Below are 21,799 nucleotides of genomic sequence, written 5' to 3' on the forward strand. Positions count from 1 at the left end.
TAATCTTTGTGCTTCTCACTTTTCCCTTTGCTATCAATATTACAAGTAACACTAGGGAAAATATTAGCTTTAGAGCAACAAAGATTAATAGGCAATTCATCATTGGACATAGAATTGACATTAAATGAATTGCTAGAATTAGCACATGTTAAATCTATATTATACAAAGAATGTGTGCTAATGTCCACATGAGGTTTATAGGATTTTACCGTTGTTACCACATCCTCATGAGCTATTTCTAGCATGGCGTGTGATTCCACAAGATTTTCATGAGAGCACACAAGCTCATCATGACTTTCTTGCAAAGTCACAAGCTTGCTAGTAAGCTTTTCAACTTGAGTCTTTAGCTCAATATTTTCTTTCTCCAAAGATACTACATAAGAATTAGAGTTAGTAGCACAAGCATCATCAACGAGAGAAATAGTGGATTTGTCCTTAGATAAAGAGTTGCAATTAGGACATGATTTTTCTAAATCCACTAGAGGCATAACATCTAATTTACCAATCAAAGAAATATGTTTAACTTTAAGATCCCCATAAAGATTAGACAAAGAATTATGGGATTCTTGAAGTTTTTCATATTTCACATTTAAGGCTTTAAGTTCCTTAATTTTCTCAATGAGGAATTCCTCTTGCCTCTCAAGGCTTTCTTCTAAGCCTTCCATGGTGGTCATGAGCTTGATCATTTTAGACATATTCTTTTTACTCAAAAGATCAAACCCGAGCTCATCACTATCACTAGCACTAGAACTAGCATTAGCATTATTTATCTCACTTACCAATTTTCTTTTACCTTTTGCCATAAGGCATAATGGAGATTCGGTGTAAAGAGATGAGCATCTTGGAGAGGTGGATGCTTCTCCACCTAGACTTTGTCTCTCATAGACTTCTATTTCTTTCAAAAGGTTAGTCTCACAAGTACTAGTGGAAATAGATGCATCGCTATGAGGACCAAGAATTATATCATCATGATAAATAGGAATTTTAGCAATAGATGATATACAAGGTTTAACAACATTACTAGATATGAAAATTTCATTGCAAGTGTTGTTAAAGTCCAAATGAGAGATTGAGCACTCACTTATCACACTCACCATTTCATTACCTTGCTCATTATTAAATGTTGGTGAAGTGGATGACGGAGTGACATCCTCTTGGACAAAAGAGAAAGTCATTTGGTGCTCTTCATGGTGTGATGATGAAGTAGAGCATTCCACAAATGACGTCTTTGGAAGAAGTTGTTTTTCATCACATTTGGGCTTGTCATATCTTTCTTTGAGAGTAGTCCAAATGAGATGAGCGTCCTCAAGCGGCAAGATCGATTCAATAACATCTATGCTCAAATCATCAAATAAGACATTAGTAGCTTGAGCATTAAGATGTATGCATTTCTCTTCCTCTTCGGGTGATATGAGTTTATCATTAGGAGGAGAAATGCTCACATCTACAACTCGCTCTATTTGAGGACCCATGGCCCTAAAAATATTAAGCATGCGAGTACTCCAATCACAATAATTTGAACCATCTAAAAGGAGTGGCTCTAAGTGCACTAATCCACTAGTCGACATCTTTACTCTCTAGGCGGTAAAGCCCAAAAAGAGAGACTTGGCTCTGATACCAATTGAAAGGACAATAATGTCGCCTAGAGGGGGGGTGAATAGGCGTTTTTACAAAAATTCAACCATTTCTACCGTTGGCCTAAACTTACAGCGGAATATAAACTAACGAGTTTTTCACAAGACAAAAACCTAAATATGCTAGGCTCAACTAGTGCACAATCACCCGAAATAAGTGTGGAAATTACAATCCTAAGGTGACAAAAATTACTCAATTCTAGCAAGAGATATGCAATAAAACATAAATTGAAAAAGGCTGAAAATACTGTTCATATGACTGGAATTACTGTTCACCCCGGAGTCTCTGGTGTAGTCCGGATACTCCGGTGTGTACAGGTCCGGAAACTCCGGTAAAGTCCGGATTCTCCGGTTTCTGTACAGAACAGAGCCCGAAACTGAATAAAATTAATGAGTGGAGAGTTCTAGCTCAAACCAAGTGATGTCGTGTGTTCCCGGAGATGATTCCAAGTAGATTCACGAAGAACCTACACTCAAATACACACAAACAAGTAGATCGAGTAATATGCACAAAGATTTGAGCAAGAACATAAAAGTAAGGAAACAATAGAGGAGACACAAAGATTTGTTTCCCGAAGTTCGGATTCACCACCGTGAATCCTACGTCTCCGTTGAGGAAGCTCCAACGAGCCGGGTCTCTTTCAACCGCTTTCCTCTCCAAGCTCGGTCACACTAACTTGATCTCTTTTCCTTCCGGAGGTGAGATCGACCTTCACAAACTTTCCGCGGCTCACCACAAGCACGGGAGCTCACCGGCGACACCTAGCCGGCTAGGAGGCTTCACCTCCAAGAGTAACAAACGCTTCGAGAACTTCTTGTCAAGAACTCAAGTGCTCAAGAATGGATTTAGCTCACTTGCACTCAATCTTCCAATCTCTCAACCCAACTCACTTTTTTTCTCAAATCACACACTAGAATGGAGTGGGAGAGGTTCTTTTGGCTCTAGAAATGTGTTCTTTTCGTGCCCTTCCAGCAGCCCCAAAGGATGGGGTGAGTGGGGTATAAATAGCCCACTCCAAACAACTAGCCGTTACTGTTTTTGACAGAACTGGCCGGAGTATCCGGTGAACACCGGAGTATCCGGCCCTAAATCCAAATACGGCGTCAGAACGGTCACAGAATGTGTCAGAACTAGCCGTTACGCTCTTTTCTGGACTTTTACCGGAGTATCTGGCCTACACCGGAGTCTCCGGTCGACACTTAACCCAGAAAACACCCCCGGAGACTTCCCGGAGTCTCCGGCCACTCCAGGTACCGGAGTATCCGGACTACACCGGAGTCTCCGGCCTTTCCAGGTACCGGAGAATCCGGTCTTCACCGGAGTCTCCGAGTACAGCACAGCTGACCTCCGAAAAACGGCGATAACTTTTGATCCCGGAGTCTGATTTCGACGATTTTGGACTCTATGGAAAGCTTATTCAGAGGGCTACACATCCCAACTGAATTCATGACCTAAAACACATAGGATCAAATTAGGAACACTCCAAAACCCATTTTGGACACTTCCGCACTTTCCGCTCCGGACTCTTAACAACAAACTCTCACTTTGGGTTTGGTTGGGAACTCTTGAGCACTGAGACACTACAATTAGCTCACATTGCATCCCTCTTAATAGTGCGGCATACCTATACTCAAATTCAAAGATAAAACTCGTTTGAACCACTTTGAGCATTTGAAAACTTTCAAGTACCGCTTCTTTTTCTTTCAAACCTTGAGGGTTACCAACTTCCATATATTCTTCACTCCATCTCTTCTTGATTCTTCATATGATTGATGTGAATCATCCATAGCTTCCCATAGCCTCGCACGGTCCATCGGCGCAAAGCCTTCACTCGCTCTTCACCACCGCCTTGGTCCTTCGGCGCCAAGCCATTTGCTTGCCCTTCACCACGGATGGTCCATCGCAGCCGAGTCTTGCTTGCCCTTCACCGTCTTACCATAGAAAACCACTTTGTATTCGACATCTTCAATGAATTCACTTTTTCATATATGGAGTCCACTCTTGTTCTTCACTCTTGGCATATATGATTTCAATTCAACTTATGCCTTTTTATGGATCCTAACCCCAACTCACTCTCAAGCACAAAGTACATGGGTTAGTCCATAAAACCTAAATGACAACATTTATACCTTAAGTTACTTGATCTCCACAAGTAACTTATTAGCCTTCATGCATATTGTCAATCTTCATATAGAACCTAACCCCACTCATTCTTAAACACATAGCACACGGGTTAGTCCATAAAACTCTATTGACAAGTCATACCTTTAGTTACTTGATCTCTACAAGTAACTTAGCCTTCAAGCTTGTTGCTAATCTTATTGAGCTTATTCTTCTTCTCATGAGCATCACTAAAAGCTCATTTATTTTTGATGCAATTCTTTGAACTCATGGCATTTCTCAAAGAATCCATGCTTCATCATTTATGCATCTCCTATGGAATAACCTAATAGCAATTCTCAATATGATTGTTAGTCCATAGGCATTGTCATCACTCAAGCTTCTTCTTCTTTTTATGAGCATCACCAAGAGCTCATTTATCTAGATGCATATTTTCAATCTTCCCATTCACCTAGAGTTCATACATGTCTCTTCTCCATGCATCACCTATTGAACAACCTACTAACAATCTCAACAACATTGTTAGTCCATATGTATTATCATTAATTACCAAAACCACACATAGGGGCTAGATGCACTTTCAGATTTGGTCAATCATTTCCAGATCTATCCCAAAACAGCAATATATCATCCACATATAAGTATAGGATGACACCTCATCCCCCACCATAGCGATAATACACGCACTTATCAGCTTTATTTACACAAAAGCTAACTGAAGTTGGTGTAGTATCTAACTTTTCATGCCATTGCTTAGGGGTCTGTTTGAGACCATACAAGGATTTAATTAGCCTACATACTTTACCCTCTTGTCCTGTTACCAGAAATCCATCCGGATGCTACATATAAATCTCCCTATCCAACTCTCCATTGAGTAAAGCGGTCTTGATATCCATCTGATGCATAAGGAGATTATGAGAAGCTACCAGTGCTAAAAGCACGCGGATAGTGGGCAACATGGCAATGAGAGAATACGTGTCAAAATAGTCCTCATATTCCTTTTGCGTAAAACCCTTAGCCACTAATCGGGCATTGTACTTTTCTATAGCACCATCGGGTCTACGTTTTCTCTTGAAGATCCATTTGCAGTCGACCGTCTTGCAGCCAACTGGGAGGTCTGCTAATTCCTAGGTTCCGTTAGTGATGATCGAATCCATCTCACTACGAACTTCTTCCTTTCAGTACTCCGCTTCTTGAGAAGCGTATGCCTTTGAAAGATTTCGTGGTTCATCATCCATGATGTAGGTGACAGAGTCACCTCCCAGTGATTTTTTAGTTATTTGCCTCTTGCTCCTCCTAAGTTCCAATTCAGGAATCGTATCATCAATACTCTGAGGAACATGGTCATCAACTAAAAGATCATGGGTAACAGCTCCCTTTCTCACATAGAAAAGATGTGCTCAAAGAAAGTCGCATCCCAAGACTCCATTATCGAGTTGACGGTAATGTCTGAAACCTCAGAATGGACCACTAGGAATCTATAGGCAGTACTCTAGTGTGCATACCCCAGAAAGACACAATCGACAGTCTTTGGTCTTAATTTCCTTTTCTTCGGTAGTGGAACATGTACTTTTGCTAAACAGCCCCGAGTGCGAAGAAAGGACATATTCGATTTTCTCCCCTTCCATCCTTCATAGGGGGTTGCCTCGCGATTTCGAGGAGTGGCCTTTTTCAGGATATAGTTAACTGTGAGAACAACCTCACCCCACCATGAGTTAGCCATATCAGAACTTTATAACAAAGCGTTAACCAAGTCACAAATCGTTCGATTCTTTCTCTCGGCTGCTCCCTTGGCATGTGGCGAGTATGGTGGCGTAAACTCATAGATTATGCCACTTTCTTCATAGAACTCGGAGAAATCGCTGGGAATATATTCCCCACCTCTATCAGATCTTAGTCTCTTTATTATCTTCCTTAGCTAGTTTTCCACCCAGCCTTATAGACCTTGAAGTATTCTAATACTTCATCCTTTGTTCTAAGCAAATAGATATAGTAGAACCTAGTACCATCATCTATAAGAGTAAAGAAGTATCTTTTGCCACTCTTAGTTAATATTCCACTCATCTCACACAGATCAGAATGGATCATATCAAGTGGCGAGGTGTTTCTCCCCTCGACCGTGTGAAACGATTTATGAGGCTGCTTAGGTTGCACACACATCTCACACTTATGACTCTTGTCATAGTTATATGAACGAATAAGATACATCTTGCTCAAACGCACAATTGCTTCATTATTCACATGACACAAGCAAGAATGCCAGATATCAATGTTCTTATTAAAATATGAAGAGTAGAAAAATGTTTGTAGAACTATCAAGAATAAAAATACGGAACATACTTCCGTAATCATAGCATTCTCCTACAAACGACCCACACTTGGTCAACACTACTTTATTTGACTCGAAGACTAACTTTATTCCTTGCCGACATAGCATCGATCCCCTGAGTAGATTACGGGTCATTGCAGGCACAAACAGTACGTCCTTAAGGACAAGAGTCTTTTCAGAAGTCAACTTCAGACTCACTTGTCCTACTATGTGTACTGCTGCTGAAACCCTGTTTCCCATCAGAACAGATCCACCATCTGCACCCTAGAGATAAGTAAAACATGTCTGATCAGCACAAATATACTTTGTAGCACCTGTATCAATCCACCAACTTACTGGTGAATTTGCCATAAAGGCCTCAGATACATACTCACTAGTGTAGTCGCCTTTGCCAGTATCATTGGTTGTTGCAACTGCCACATATACTTGGGCTTTGGCTGTCTTCTGCTGTTTCAGACGGAAACTATTGTTTCATTGTTTTTTTAAGAAAAGAAAAGCTTTGTTATTTCTCGTTCTTCATTGACTTTGGTGATATGTTGTTTTTCCAGGTTCTAGATCATACTTGTTGAGTATTTTTACTTACTCTTATGTTTCATTTGATTTTTAATTAGTGAATGGCCGCGACATACATGGAAATGTTAGCATCACATTCAACACACTTACACCATCACTGGTTTTTTCATTAATACAATAATGTGTTAGTTGCCAACTTGGACCGTTAAGCGGTTCTGGGTTGTGTTGGTCAAATGTATTGAGTCCAAGAGTTGCATCGGTCCTAGATTTTGCTGTGAGGTTTTCTTTCTGCTTGTATATTATTATTATGCCTATAAATTTTTGTGGGGTTTTTATTGTCCAGGGAAGAGACAATTTAAGTGGAGACTTTGCCAAAAAAATTCAGGAAGTTTCATATTTAGTGAGATTTAGTGTTAGGTGGTGACCTCTGAGTATGTGAATACTTAGGGTGTTACATATTGCATGGGTATGAGTAATTTTAACATGTAGAGTATGTCAATACAGAGTTATATTCTTTTACTATGTATTTCGAAGTGTTTCAGTCGATTTAATGGTGTATAATAATTCTATTTCGACCTAGGGACCCACCTGGCAAAGAGAGGGGGCTCGGGCGTGAGAGCTGCACAGAGAGAGGGGGGGGGGGGAGGCGGGCGGCATGGGCAGGCGGTGACCATGGATGCCACCTCACAGAGGCTGTGCAGACACCATGGATGACAATACAATGTGCTTGCTGGCAACGGCTAGGACGAGTACCAACAGCACCAGCACGATTAGGCGGTGCGTTTAAGGGCGACGACGACGACCAAAAGGTGGGCGCTGGCGTTTGGTCGCATGTTGAGCTAGCGCCGAAACGCTTCTCCCGACCAAATGAGCGCACGGTGAGCATCCCACAACACTCATCCGTCTGTGGCCCGTGTCGATTTGCCCGTGGTCAGTCATCGGCACGATCGTCCGCGCAAATCGAGCAACGCTGCGATATGACACTCCCTAGCTATGCTTCGGCTGGGCCCATTAGTCAATACCCACACGAGCTGGTTTCACGACGCAGCAGGGGCAACCTCAGAAGCCACGGGTGGCACAACAGATGCTCGATGGCGAGCCAGTGGAGCTTAGGCGGCCATAGCTTGAGCGGGTGTGGGGGCAGACTCGATAAGAAACAGGAGAAATGGCATTCTAATGGTTTCACCAATTCGGGCCAATTCAGTGGATGGTTTCAAGTGGAAACATTTCAACAGTCGCCGTTTGGATATTGATTCACCGAAATCGGCTGCGAATTGGAACCGCTCTGACCATCGGGCCTTAAAAATATAAGAATTCACTTACATTTTGTTGATTTAATCAACACAATTTTCTAGTATGATGGTGTAACTATTTGTATAAAAAGCATGAATTGATATGTGAAAGGGTCTAAGCAACCACCTCATATGTGTGTACTAGCTCAATCTGACCTAATGACCACGACTTAATCCAATGAATAAGCACGGGAAACCGTAGCTAAGGTGCAAATTAATTAACTAAGAATATTTATATTAAAAAATTAATATTATTAGTTAAACTAAAGAGGATGAACGAGTACTTAATTAATTTGCACCCTAACTGCGCATTACCCCTTCAAATTGGACGATGCAGGATCCAACGGCGGAGATCACTCCCGCCCAGACTTCGCACCCTAGAATAGAGCACCCAAACCCCGACTCCCCGAGCTCCCCGCGGAACCGGTTCCTCTGACGATGGTGGAGCAACGTCAGATGTGTACAGTAACTCGTGAGAGGTGCTACAGTTCTCTGACGTCGCACAGTAACGGATTTTACTGTTCATCAATATACTGTAGCGATTCTACTGTTCTCATACCTACTGTAGCGTCAGATCTTATCCGCCCATTTGTGATCAAACGGCTCAAAACTGCCCAACTGCTCTCTGACGTCAAAATCTCCAACGTCAGAGGATCTCGTTTCGCTCCCCGCACCTGCATCCCCGAGCAGCCAAACCCTCGGCCCTCCCTCCCCGACGGCGATGGCCGCTGCGACGGAAAAGACGGCCGACGATATCCGCCGCGAGCTCCAGGAGCTCCAGCGCCAGCACCGCGAGGTACCCTTCTCGAAGCTTCCGTAGTCTTCCGGGCGTCTGCCCTCACCTGTTCTCGTGTTCCCCTTCCCCCTCGCAGATCACCGAGCGCCTGCGTGACCCCCGCGGCCTTCGGCGCGGCGCCGCCGGACCCGGACCCGGACCCGGACCCGGCGGGCCCCGCCCGCTCCGCGGCTTCGCGAGACACGTACGCTTCTTACCTACATCTTTCCCCCTTCCCTTCCATTCGCTTTCTCTATTTATGCGAGACCTTACTTTTTTTTTCCAACATCTCTGATGTAGGCTCCGGAATCGGGAGACCAGCCTGCGCCGAAGCGGCGGCTGCTATCTGCTGTAGTTAAGGTACTCCCTTGGATTTTGATCGCTATTCTGTTTCTATATTTCGTTATGGTTTGTTCCTCGAAAGCCTTAAAATTTTGTCTTCGTTGGTTGACGTGATGAATGGAGGTGGATGGCGCTGAAGCTAACGAGGAAGGCACAAATGATGCGGAGCTGGAGGGGCGTGAGGGTCCAGGTGCCACTGAAGGCGGTGACAGGAGGGGTGTTACCAATGGCGGGTTCAGGAGCGATGGGATCCAACGGTTGCTGAGGAGGGTGGTGAGTAGAGCAAAGTGGAAGGATTGCGGGTTTGCTTGTCGTTGGGTTATATGTGCCTTTTGTGGAGCTTAGATGCTATTGTTTGGTTTCAGGACTATAATTCGCTGCCTGAGCCCGCCCCAAGGGAGCTTCCCAAAAACGAGGACCCAAACATGGTGAGGAGGAATAAGAGGATGCTGGGGCAGCTTCTCGTTGGTACGTTAGAGGTAAAACAATCTTATGTGTAATGATGAATCCACAGTTCTGCAAGTATACATGTTTGAGTGGTCGTGGTAGTTCCTTTACATTTCAGTCTTTATTATTCCTCAAACAATTTTTAGTTTTTATTGATTAGCTTTGGCTTGGCCAATGTGTCCTTGAACATGTTAACAAACCTCCTAGCTGAGTAGCAATTTAATGGAGTAGTGAAGTGCTAAAGGCATGTGAGCCCTCGTTTCCTCAAGGTGCCATTTCTTTCCTGCAAGTTTGACTACCAACAAGATGGACTAATTCCAAGTTTAATTAACCAAGATGAAAAATCGCTCTTTAATCAAATCAAATACTGAAAGGTGGAGGTATTGTGTAGCGATGGATGGAGATTGACATTGACATCTTGTTGCACTGGTTATCATTTTTTTTGAGAATTAAAGCCAACCACTAGCTGTGTGCCACTATGTAGAACTGTCTGGGTGTGCCTGTTTTTGAAAACTTTAGTTTATCTGATTCTTGATTCTACCCATGCTGCAATGCAGAAATTTCAGCAAGAGGACAAAAAACTTTCCAGCTCCGAGGCTTATCTGCGCAGATCAGAGACTCAGCGAAAGGTTTTGCTCATTTCTCCTGTGCCTATCTCAATATCTAAGTTAGTGACTGGTCTTTTGTAGGAGCTACTCCTGCCATGTAATAAGTGCTATTTTGTCTTGTAATTTTTGTATATGCATAAAATATCATAATACACTTGGTATGCCATGGGCACAACATTCCTGCTTGTGAATTTTTTTTCATGTTGAAATTCATCCGTACTATGGAATAGCAAGCAAAAAGAAGCTTGTTTATCTGATTAACTACTATAGTATAGAAGAATTGGACCTTGATATTTTGCAAATGTGCACACACACACACACACACACACACACACACACACTGTATATATATTATGTGTCTAGGCTCAACTCTAGTTACTGTTGCGTCACCCCCCGTCCAATCCAAAAAATAGTAGAGTTACAATCCGTGTGACAGTGAGTTACAACCAGACGAAAAAAAAAAATCAAGCTGCAATTGTGTTATGGATGAACATAACTCTTAACGAATTCTTTGCCTAATGATGTACAATCTAAGGAACACAATTGTAATCGTAGTACAATCTAGAACATAAATTCGATCCTTATATATATTAATTGTAACTCGTTACCTTCTCGTGTTGCAATTATGTACTTCTAGACGCGTGGTTGTAACTAGTCTACCTAGCGGATTGTAGCTGATAATTTTTTGAGTTGTACCTGTGGGTGGCGCAACAGTAACTAGAGTTGAGGCTAAGCGCAGAATAGACTCGCCATATATATATGTATGTATGTATATATGTATGTGTGTGTGTGTGTGTGTGTGTGTGTTTGAACCATCTTCAATAATTGTGGTTGTGACTACAGGGAGAGGCCATAAGTCAGATGATCTTTTATATTTTCAAGGAATTCAGTGTTTTCTTTTGAAAGTTGTTGCATCTCATAGATATCATTAGATCCTTTAGAGATCGAGACTATATGAATGGCTAAAATTCATATAATTTCGTATTATACCCAAAACATCATGGACACTGAAAGAATTGATTGAATGTAGGCTGAACAAAAGGTTCGTGAGGAAAGTGAAAGGTTGCGACAGCAGGAGCGAGAGCAAATTGCAGAGAAGCGTAAGCGTGACATGGTAAGGTTTTATACAATGTTATATGACTTGTATTCGTATGCCATAATTACACACATTTTTAATTGATGTGTTTGCATTGTAAATCATAATTATTTAATCCTTTTCCTTAGTGGTAATTATTTAATCCTTAGATGCTCTTGTTTAGATGCTTCGTGCGCGCGTAGCTGCTAGGGCAGAAGAAAAGAGGTTGGAGCTGTTGTACATTCAGTGGACTGAGCATCATAAAAAGCTGTCCAATTTCTTAAGGTAACTTTACTGCTTTTCATATTTCTTCACTTTGACTTAAATCCACAATTGGGATCCTTATTTTCTTCAGTTGAGTTGTTTTGCATACTTGTGTAGTTATTCTACTTTCTTTTTTGATCGATCTATTGTTTTCTGTATGCTGCAGGTTATTTTTATTTCTGGTCCAAAAGTCTCCATATTGACAATTAAATTGAGGGAAGATACGTTCTAATTGTATGCAGACTTGATGTTTGATGGTCATTAGTGTATCTATTTACATTATATTGAACAATATTTGTTCCATGTTTGACTCCATCTGTTTATCCCCTTGTGTTGGGCAGGACAAAAGCTGAACCACCTATTTACTACATGCCAACTAAACCAATCATTGATGATCTAACTATTGTTGAGCAGAACAAGGAAAAGGTATGTCCTACTCAAGTAAAGAACTTTATAATTTTGCATACTCATGTACTCTAATGGATAAATTAAATATTTTGTAAGGATGATGTGCGATTTGCCTATTCCTTAGTACTTACCTCTATCTATGTGGTTTGACAACTTACTTGGAATTTGGAACACTACAAAGGCATACCTAATGATAATGCCAACAACAAATAGGTGCCAAATTGCCCATTTTCTGCTGTGGTGTTTGTGTGTACTGATCCCAGATCCCAGTTATATGATATGAAGGAAACAACCGGGATGCACCGGCAGTCGTTTATGAAATTTTAGGACTTGTAATGATTTAACCTTACCTAGCAAAAATGCAATTGTTTAAGAAGGGCGGGCTTGTGTCCTGGAGGTCCTGGGTTCAAATCAGCTTCCTTGCAAAAAAAGCTAAGGGTAAGGCTGCCTAGAAATTCCTTCCCCAGAGCCCACAGATGCAATGTGCAGAATTTTCTGTTGTAGCTCCATTTTGCAATTACCATGTATTCCTAATTTCATGAGGGAAATTGTGTTGTTTTCTTCCAATATGTCATTTGCACATTCATATAATCTACTAGTTTGTGAGTGGTATTTATAACTGAAAGCCATTGGAAGTGTTTATGAACTTTCCTCCTTAAATGTGTCAAGCTCTTCGCTTGGAAGTTTTGACATGCAAGCACGGTGTCATGTCTGCAAGCACGGTGTCATGTCCAGCCCATTAGGGTCATTTAGATCGTCCATCACATCTGTTATGTGCAGGAAATTACTGCTCACAAGTGAACAGTGACCGCGACACTGTGGCACGAGATCAGTGAGGTTAGTATAGATTAGTTAGTATATCTATTGGTATGTTAGGATTCGAATTGATTTGTTTAGAGATAAGTTAGGTAGGAGATAAGTTAGAAGTCGGATTGAATTAGGACTTCTTAAAGATAAGTTTGCTAGTAGATAAGTTAGGAGTTGGAATTGAATTAGGATTGTAATTTCTCCTCTCCATATAAAAGGTCACCCAGCACATCCCTGTAATCAAGCAAGAGAAGAATTAATTTAAGTCTTCACCAATATTCTAAGTCTCCCGAATCTATAGTTTAATCCCTCCCCTAGTAGTTGCCGCCGTCCGGCTATCTGGCTGTCCTCCCGGTGAATGTTTATCTCCCTGATGATCCTAGGATCATAACACATGGCATGGTAGCTGGTACTCACCTTTCACTTAGTCATATGTCTTGGTCAAGTGCAATGTAGATTAAGAGCAAAATGTTCATAATCGTCTCTCAGATGAGATTCTCATTTGCACCATGTGCTTGCAAATTTCCTGTCATCAACTTCCATATATTCACAGTAACCTATTTATCCGTCAAGTGCAACACATATTCAGAGCATGATGCTTGATGTTCATACTTGTCTGACATATTATCAGATTAGTCTCATTTGCAAATTGTAACTAGTGCTTGCAGATTTCCCTAGACCACCTTTTATATTTGGTGACGATGTGTATAATATTTTGTTTTAGTCATGTATTCGTGTCTTTTGGATCCATTATTCTGGATGAACTAACTTCTGTTTAATACTGCAGGTATTTGAAGAATGGAAATCTGTGCGCAGGGCTGATCTGACCCAATTTCAAAAGCAAGTTGAGGAGCAATATCTCTCCAATGTTGAGAGGCAGTTGGAGAGGATCCAGAATGCCCGGAACGCTCGGAGGGCGAATGGGCCTGCAAACATGCAAGAAATGGATAAGGAGCTGGACACGCACAGGGCGGAGCATGGTCCAAAAACTAGCCGGATCCCTGAGGAGGGTGGGAGTGATGATGATGAGGATGCCGATGACATGGCTGCGGAAGATGAGTTGATGGATGAAGTCCTGGGTGTCAACGATGACCCAACCAAGCCATCAGAAGAAGCTGCTACTGATGGTGGTGAGCCTGCACCTGAGGCACAATAGGTCATGCGTGTTTACGAGCGAGGCACTTGGGTGTTCTGCATTCGATATCGATTTAGTTGCCGTCTTGTTGGGACTGCCTGTACGTGTACTGCTGTTTTCATATTTCGCTGTTTGGGCTGTTTGAGGTTGAGGCCATACATTGACTGTCGATTATTGTAGCATCATTTGTAAACATTCTACGATTCTTTCCCTTGTTTGAAGGTGGCGTCAGGCGTTTTCCACTAACCTAGTTTAGATCAGGTGAACGCCACAGCTGCCATCTGGTCGTCGTCCATTCTTCACTGACCCCGCGCTGCAGCCACCGGTGCGAGTGCAACTGTCTCGTGAATCTTTGGCCCCTCATCAGTCTTCATTGCTCTGCCCACTGGAGACAACTGCCACCTCAGTGGCAGCCGGTGCCGTCCGTCTTATCTTTTATGATTCAGAAAATATTTCTTTAAAAATTTTAGGATTCAATATAGATTTGTATCTAAATCCAATTATAACAGGCTCTTGCTCGAATGAAAGAGATGTTGAAACTGACAATCGGGTAGTGCCACTTAGGAACACAACTGCTAAATTTTATCGTCTCTCATAACTTTAGTACATTGGCCCATCTATAGCAGGGACCAGTGGTCATCCAAACAATACATTTCACGGCCATTCTAAGATTATGTGCGATCAATTTGCAATGTTTCGTCACAAAAAAATGGAGGATCATTTGGCAACCTGCAAAGCAGAATTCTTCAGTGAAATAACAGAATAATGACTGGAGCTGCACAGGAACCGTGTTGAGTATTTCCAATGAAGAACATGTCTAATTTTTTACAAAGAAAAATTAAACATGGCAGTACTGCTATTTACTATTTAGGTCTGCATTCAGTCTTGTTCAGCGAAAACCGTCTCCAGGGAATGTACAAATCGTTTCGAGTATGAATGCGGATCAACAGCTGATATCGAAAGGGGATCGAACTTGAGTGATTTGACTGCATGCTCGACTCTTTTTGACATATTATACTCCTGTAATATGTCTATAATACCAAGATAAAGAACAACATCGTACTCCTCAATGGTATCCGTATTTTCGAGTTCCGTATTCATGTCCTCGCGCACTTTCTGGGCTCGAGCTGGCATATTCACCCCTAACTGCACACGGAACCTGGAAGCAGATTACACAGGACGCATGAATCAGAAACATAATTCATCTTGTTTAGGGCTAATAACTATGTAAAAGTAGAATTGGCATAATTAAAAGTAGAGTGTGGGATCCATCTTTGCTAGGCTAAGAACTACTCGAGTATATTTGACCAACCTGTTTTTCGTTGCACGTTAGACGACCAAGATAAAAAGAATCATAACTCGGCAGGTAACTTTCCCTCATTGATTTTAACACAGAGATATTGTAGGCTTAAATGTGATTCCTAAACGAGTGTATCAGGTCTAGGATACGTATTCTAGTTCTGCAACACACGACATCTCAAGTTTCGAGCTGGATCATCAAATGTTTTCGTAAAACTCAAGAAAATATACCTTCCATTGCCCGGCAAAACAAGATCAACTTCTTCATAACCAGCTCCCGACGCTCTAACCATGCTTCCTCTTATGTGGGAACCACCGACTGTAGTACCTGGCTCATGAGCAACGAGCAGAAATCCCTTCCAAGAACTTTTCTCCTCATAATGCAACAGATCACTATCTGGTTAAGGAAAGAAAGAAACAGTTTATTACAAATAAATAAATAACTTGGACCGACCTAGATGAAACCAGATGGTATTATATTAAAAAGAAATAGACACCTAAATTCGAGTTGAAGAGGACTCGAACCTGGGTGGTAGGGGTGTACACCCACACCTCCCAGTTCCTAAAACAGTTTATTACTCACAGGTAACAAAGTCAAAAGCTGAGGGCAATACCAATAGAACAACACAGTGTACAAGCGTGTCAATCCAAGGTTCCAGTTCCAATTTAAGAATAGATCAACTTCAGAGGAACATAACATAAATAAAAGGGATTTTTTTTTTTTACCATTAAGGGCGAACCAGTTCTTCATTATGCCCATGAAATTTTTGGTCTCCCTTTTTTGCCACTTCCTTTACCTTTACTTTTGTTTGTCACTTTGCCCCTTTTGGGCTTTGGCCCAACTCCATCAGTCAGGAGGCATGAGAAGACCATTTTTGAATTATCGAAAGATGAGTTTAGTGGCTGTGAATAGCAACGATGTTACTTAGGATCTTAGTTTTAATGATCAAATTTTGCCATGCTTTTCATTCAGTCGAACAAGGGCAAACTGACTGTGATGGCAAAAACAGAACAGCTCCTAACAGAAGAGTGGCAAAATGAAATGAGCAAAATTTCGGATGGCATTTTAAAGACAGGGTCCTAATTAGTGGCAAAAGCAAAAAAAATTCACAAATAAGACTCATCTGTACTTGAGGTTGGGTTCATACCTGGAATTCCACATCTTTCAAGGGAGTTCTCATGTGATGAGGCTGTCTTCAGGTTATAGGGAGCTCTGAAATGGATTCCCAACAGCATGCTATAATCAATTATAGATTGGGATTCTAGGAACATACAATCAAGTGATATTTGCCTGAAAACAGTCAGCAGAAGTATTTAACAGTTAACACTTATCATCAATCTTCCAATTATTGAACCATATGTTTATCAACAACTGAAGTTTAATCATCAATTATTCCCTTAAGAACAAATCATAAGTAACCAAGTCCCAACTGATTCCAGAACAAATACTGCAGCGAATGATGCAGTAAACGATGAATTTAACCAGAGACATGCCATTCCAACATCAATACACATGCACAAACAATGTTTACGCATTTAATAACCCTCTATGGTCTATTTCTTTCCCAAAAAGAATATAAAATACTAACTCTTCAATGTATGCGGTTTTCATATCTCCAAGGAAAAATAGGTCAGTGTCAGTAGTGAAATAGTACAACAGTTCCATAGGCATCAATCTTGGGCCTAAAGTAGCAATCTAGCATAAATATTTTACTTTCTGTGGTTTGTATTTTCATCTTTTACTTTCTCTGGTTTGCATTTTCAACATGGGAGTATCAGCAACTTCACAAACAATATGGTCAGACACTGGAGTTTGTCGAAGAACAACTGATAATACCAGGAGCGAGACTAATAAGATGTTTAGAAAATAAATGGAGCAAGAAATTAGCAGCTTACCTAAAAAGCGCCTCCCGCCATGGTTTATCCACATGGAAAACATACGACAGATCAAGGTCTTTTAGTGTTGTGTTTTCATTTATATTTTGCTTTTTTGTTGATCTGCCTTGTGTAGAACCCTTCAAGTCGTACTTACGGTGAATTCGTAGCTCAGTGCAAAACATATTTCCCATCACAACAAAGCGGACCTGCAATGGTACCATAAATAACTATGTCATATGCATACAGGCTAAACAACAATAGTGGGACAAGAATATGAACATGCACCTTTCTCCCGGCTTTTAGAGTAATCCTGTGCACGCCAAAAAATTTCGTAATGAGCGTATTATCGTAAGCTCTGACATGATTGTAGTATTTTGGAAGCATCTTCAACAGTATCTGCAGCACGTATTACATCAATCCAATCTGCAGTAGGCATATCTTATCACTCAACAACGATATAAAAAAACTCAACCACGGGGACCCCTGATTTTGTCTTAAGAGAGACCAGTACCGAACCGTTTAGGGAGGTACTCACATGACCTGCGAGCACCCAGGTTCAAGCTCGGGTGGGCGGCTTCTCAACTGTAGGCCCTACCAACCGAGCATTGCTCGGTTCTCAACAACGATATAAATAATTTTTATTTCCTAAGAAAGTTTGTGTTTACTAATATCAATATCACAAATAGCACCATCTTGTGTGCTATTAGATTTGCCTGGCTGTAAATATATTAATGACTCATCTACATATTAAGAACAGGTAAAACACAATCATATAAACAACCATAAGGACCATACCTTCAGCTCACTTTTTCTCAATGTTTTTATGACAAAACGTTCATCCTGTGAATGATAGAAAATGCTGCCACTTTTCCCGGGTGAAGAAAGCTCCTTTAGACTATCATCACCACATATAGACATCATGTAATCTGCAGCATCAATATGAAACATTTCTCGTAGATTCCTGTAAAAATATGAGTTAATTAGCTATGATGAAACATGACAAATTAATTAGCAGAATCTATAAAAGTTCCAAATCGATGAAAACTTCTCTATAGTCTGTATCCTCCTGCATCGTTTTCTGCTATTGTTGTGCCCTTACAGCTTATTTACTTAAAATAATTAAAAACATTTTGATAGGAAAACATACTACAAACAGTAGAAACATTACTCTTATCATTCTCTTCAGGTTGAGCAGTGCTCTTATGAGATGACTCATCCTTTAGACCAACCAAATTACTTCAGAGGTAACCATAAGACACTAGTTTCTGGTTCGTTTTGAGATATAATCTTCGGCAATTAAAACCATAGGCTATGCAACAATCACATGCTGCTTTTTTAAAACAAATCCGCCATTTTCGATTTAGCTTTTTTGTCATCTCCTATAGTTTAGGCAGGGGTGAACCACAGCACGGAGCTCAGCCCTGTAGCTAATGATGGACGGATGAACCAAAGTTGTGCTAAGTTAGATTTACTAATAGAAGAACAGTATGAAATGCTATATTCTTATAATGAGAGAACTAGAAAGAGACATACCTGAAAACCATAGGACAATAATCCTTCCAAAAGAAATTGACAGAGCAGTGCGGAGGGGTATACTGTGAGCCCTCACAAGGGAAGAACATTCTTATCCTTGCTCGAGGTCCGAAATCATTTGAACGAACTTCACGCAAAGGTACAGGGGTGATTTTACCTACAGTATACCTGAATAGCGATATTGTGCGGTTAAGTGATATAAAGAACTGTTAATAGGGACATACTTACTGAAGTGCTCACAACCACTAAATTAATGTACTGAAGCAATCATGTTTTGGATAAAATATGGCTATGTTACCCTCAAATAGAAATCACAAGGACAAACAAATTATTAAGGAGATAAGAAACTGGGGTACAATTAGTAAGCGCAGTGTGGGAAAATATGCCAAGGAAATGTGAAAATGGCAATTATTTGTTAATGTAGGAAGTAGCATACAATATTCAACTGCAGTGCATTTGCTTCCTCAAAAAGAAAATTATCCCTTTTTATACAACAAAATTCTATGATAATGAACTTTTTCCTTGAAAAGATACTCCTTCTGTAGCCATTTAACACCAGGACATTTTAACTCAATTTTTCACACCCACTGCTACTAATTCTTGAACAAGCAATGCTGTGCTCGAAAAATTGAATATGAGTTATGTGTCCGAAAGCTGAAAGAGAGCCATTCCTACTTGCATAGCTTGCTTCTTTCAGATGTAGTAATAACATATCTCAATGGAAGCTGCAACTGTCCTAAATAGACATAAAGAGAATGAACCAGCAAAGAAAAACAGCTAAAAAGTAAATTCTCTACAGAAAGGAATTCATATATGCACGCATACGTCAGTATAATTATGCATTTACCTGATGCCAAGTTGCAAATTAAGCATTAGGTAATAGCTTCTATGGCCCTTGTAAATAATCTCCATGGGCCCTCCAGCTTGTTTTTGCCAGGTATGCTCCTGTGTTTTACCGCTATCAAGCATTCCTGAATCATGGCATTTTGGCTTTTCCGAGATAAGTACTCCTTGTACATATTCCCGTTCATAGACCAATACTTTATCACCTCCACTGTCTTGGATACACTCATCAGTTGACAAGGGTTCAGTAGATGAGCCTTGTGACAATTGGTTTCCAGGATTACCATCAAAAACTGGTGTGGTGCCATTTGAAATACGCCTAGGCCAATGGAAACGGCTATGTAGTCTCCACATGTTGCAAAGTTTTTGCAGTAGAAACAATAGTCCACTATAGATATTTTCATTACTAGAACTTGAAGCACTTGTAACATCATGATCAGTTGCACACTCAGACACTTCAAAGTTACAAGGCATTTTACTTCCTGGTTCATAAAATACACCATGGCCATCCTTGAGCCCCCTATCCCATGTACCAATGTAACATGCTCCTGATGCATATTTGCAAAAACCTTTTCCATGAGCCAGTCCATTTAGCCAATTACAGTCTAGGGTATCACCATTTGTCCACTGCATCACTCCTCTGCCATTCATTTTTCCTGATTTCCAGCTTCCAATGTAGATGTTGCCACCAGCCCATGTATATTTACCAAATCCATCTGGCAAACCCTCATTCCAGAAACCTTCATAAACGTCAGACTTAGCATAGACCATTGTGCCCATTCCATGCTTTTTGTTCATCCTCCAAGAGCCTTTATAAACAGAGCCATCAACTCCTTTGAAAGTGCCCGTTCCATCAATGAAACCTCCACGGAGATCTCCATCATATGAAGCGCTTGAAGGCCACTGAATTACTCCTCTACCAGTCATCTTGCTCGTATCCCACTCGCCATAATAAAGAGTTCCATCTGTCCACATATACTTTCCAAATCCATGAGGAACTAAACCAGCAAAGTTGCCAACATAGATGTCGCCATTCGGAAGGGTGTTCCCCCTAATCACAAAGACAAAATAAGGCTACCACCAGCTTCCCAGCTTTCCAACAACTAAATCGAAAAGGAAAATTTAAATTATTAAAGTAGTGCATTTAGTAGGATGAATGCAAATCCAGTTGTCATTTTATTGCGCATTTGCGCTTTTCAATTTTTGGGAAAAGCTTCAAAGCACCTTCCATAAAAAAAAAAAAGAGTGTACTTGGTGAAAATGAGAATTAGCACACCTTTGGATGTCCCCCTTGCTTGTCTCTGCACTGGCCATGCCAAGGTTTACCAGGACCTTTCTCGCTCCACGTCGCACTATGCTCCGCTATAGCTCAGTAATGAAAAAAAAATCATTCAGCAAGATCTGAAAAAAGATGGAAAAGGGCGGTGGTACATTATGCACTTAAAATGAACGCCAACAGGAAAGTAAAATAAAAAAGACTTGATCCAAACTAGGTTCAACACTCATACAGTCCATGTCCCCACAGAATTATTACCGTGAAAATGAATTCCTAGTATACTGTGCTTAATATGACACAAAACAAAAATTCCGATGCCTTAAACACAACGTTTCAGTGAGCTGGACACGTGGACCGCAGAGGTTCCCTTCATGGAAGCTTCATGTCGCGTAACTGAAATCACATTTCTACTGTTACGTGAAGATTCCTTTGACACACCACTTTTATCACCATAGTTCGAGCATTTGTTGTTGGCTTTGCAGAGTAATCAATAGTTGCAGCTAGTAGCTAGTAAAAATTCTTGACATAGATATCGAAGAAAAGTTCCTTCTGTCTCTTTCTCCCTCCACACTTCAGCAAGAATTCTATCAAGAATCAAGATTCCCAACAGAACAGAAAACTACTGCCACAAAAGCTCCTTCAAAGTGCCACCCAACCTAACGACTCGATCAAATCATAAGCTCCCAAACTGCTTGAATGCCACCCCTGCTAAAGGCTGGATCAAAGCAAAAACTCGCGAACTACTTGAATTCCAGCGCAAGTGGCCTCCCCGGATCATCCAGCATCCTCAGCCAGAAGCTCAGAGCATCTCTAAGCAAAGCGAAGCAAGCTGGAACTGATCCCGCAGACACCATACCTCAGAAGCAGCACTCGAAGCTCATCGCCGCCGAAGGAGATCGCGCGGAACCGAACCCACGCCCCATCCGACCCGCCTCCGGGAGAGGGTCTCGGCTCCAGCGTCCAGGCAGAGAGAATAGACGAGAGAAGAGAAGCAGAGAGGGGAAAGGGGCAGGAGATCGAAGGGGACAGGCAGAGGGGGAAGGCGACTGGGGCCGTGTGGGGGAGGGGGGAGGGAACCAGCACCACGTTGCGCGCGCGAGTGGCCGAGCTGGCGCCGACCAATCCCAGCGCGTGCCACGCCCCCACTTCGCACCCAGATTTCTTTCCTCGTTTTGCTGCCCCCGTCCGCCCGTCGCTAACGTCTAAACTCCCTGCGATT

The 21,799-nt window shown here is 41.4% G+C and overlaps 2 protein-coding genes across 5 annotated transcripts; one reads left to right on the top strand and one right to left on the bottom strand.

The window, feature by feature from the left end:
• The first annotated feature begins 8,240 nt into the window (after positions 1-8,240).
• LOC133915644 (uncharacterized) lies at positions 8,241-13,956 on the top strand. The gene is made up of 11 exons (XM_062358877.1): positions 8,241-8,300; positions 8,554-8,686; positions 8,763-8,870; positions 8,966-9,025; positions 9,131-9,280; positions 9,373-9,486; positions 10,012-10,083; positions 11,093-11,176; positions 11,322-11,422; positions 11,743-11,827; positions 13,404-13,956. The coding sequence occupies exons 2-11, from the start codon at positions 8,612-8,614 to the stop codon at positions 13,770-13,772; spliced, it is 1,218 nt and encodes a 405-aa protein (XP_062214861.1). The 5' UTR covers positions 8,241-8,300; positions 8,554-8,611; the 3' UTR covers positions 13,773-13,956.
• Positions 13,957-14,527: 571 nt separating this feature from the next.
• LOC133915645 (phosphatidylinositol 4-phosphate 5-kinase 1-like) lies at positions 14,528-21,713 on the bottom strand. Of its 4 annotated transcripts, none has more exons than XM_062358880.1 (10): positions 21,437-21,713; positions 20,581-20,666; positions 19,309-20,355; positions 18,462-18,629; positions 17,724-17,889; positions 17,214-17,324; positions 16,947-17,134; positions 16,199-16,263; positions 15,282-15,447; positions 14,528-14,910 (listed from the first exon to the last, which is right to left on the bottom strand). In XM_062358880.1, the coding sequence occupies exons 2-10, from the start codon at positions 20,616-20,618 to the stop codon at positions 14,631-14,633; spliced, it is 2,229 nt and encodes a 742-aa protein (XP_062214864.1). In that variant the 5' UTR covers positions 20,619-20,666; positions 21,437-21,713; the 3' UTR covers positions 14,528-14,630. The 4 variants fall into 4 exon arrangements, with proteins under 4 accessions (XP_062214864.1, XP_062214862.1, XP_062214863.1 ...); XM_062358878.1 differs by having other exon boundaries at positions 16,199-16,341; positions 21,437-21,709; XM_062358879.1 differs by having other exon boundaries at positions 16,199-16,341; positions 20,581-20,705; positions 21,437-21,709.
• Positions 21,714-21,799: the final 86 nt, after the last annotated feature.

Source organism: Phragmites australis, chromosome 4 (assembly GCF_958298935.1).
Source record: "Phragmites australis chromosome 4, lpPhrAust1.1, whole genome shotgun sequence".
NCBI lineage: Eukaryota > Viridiplantae > Streptophyta > Magnoliopsida > Poales > Poaceae > Phragmites > Phragmites australis.

Excerpts from the sequence above, each read along its gene's own strand:
- LOC133915644 (XM_062358877.1), top strand. The coding sequence starts at position 8,612 with ATGGCCGCTGCGACGGAAAAGACGGCCGACGATATCCGCCGCGAGCTC. Across the intron at positions 8,871-8,965 it reads TCCGCGGCTTCGCGAGACAC|GCTCCGGAATCGGGAGACCA; the intron begins GTACGCTTCTTA and ends TCTCTGATGTAG. Across the intron at positions 9,026-9,130 it reads TGCTATCTGCTGTAGTTAAG|GTGGATGGCGCTGAAGCTAA; the intron begins GTACTCCCTTGG and ends TGATGAATGGAG.
- LOC133915645 (XM_062358878.1), bottom strand. The coding sequence starts at position 20,618 with ATGGCCAGTGCAGAGACAAGCAAGGGGGACATCCAAAG. Across the intron at positions 20,356-20,580 it reads AGCAAGGGGGACATCCAAAG|GGGGAACACCCTTCCGAATG; the intron begins GTGTGCTAATTC and ends CTTTGTGATTAG. Across the intron at positions 17,325-17,723 it reads TGAGAAAAAGTGAGCTGAAG|ATACTGTTGAAGATGCTTCC; the intron begins GTATGGTCCTTA and ends TACGTGCTGCAG.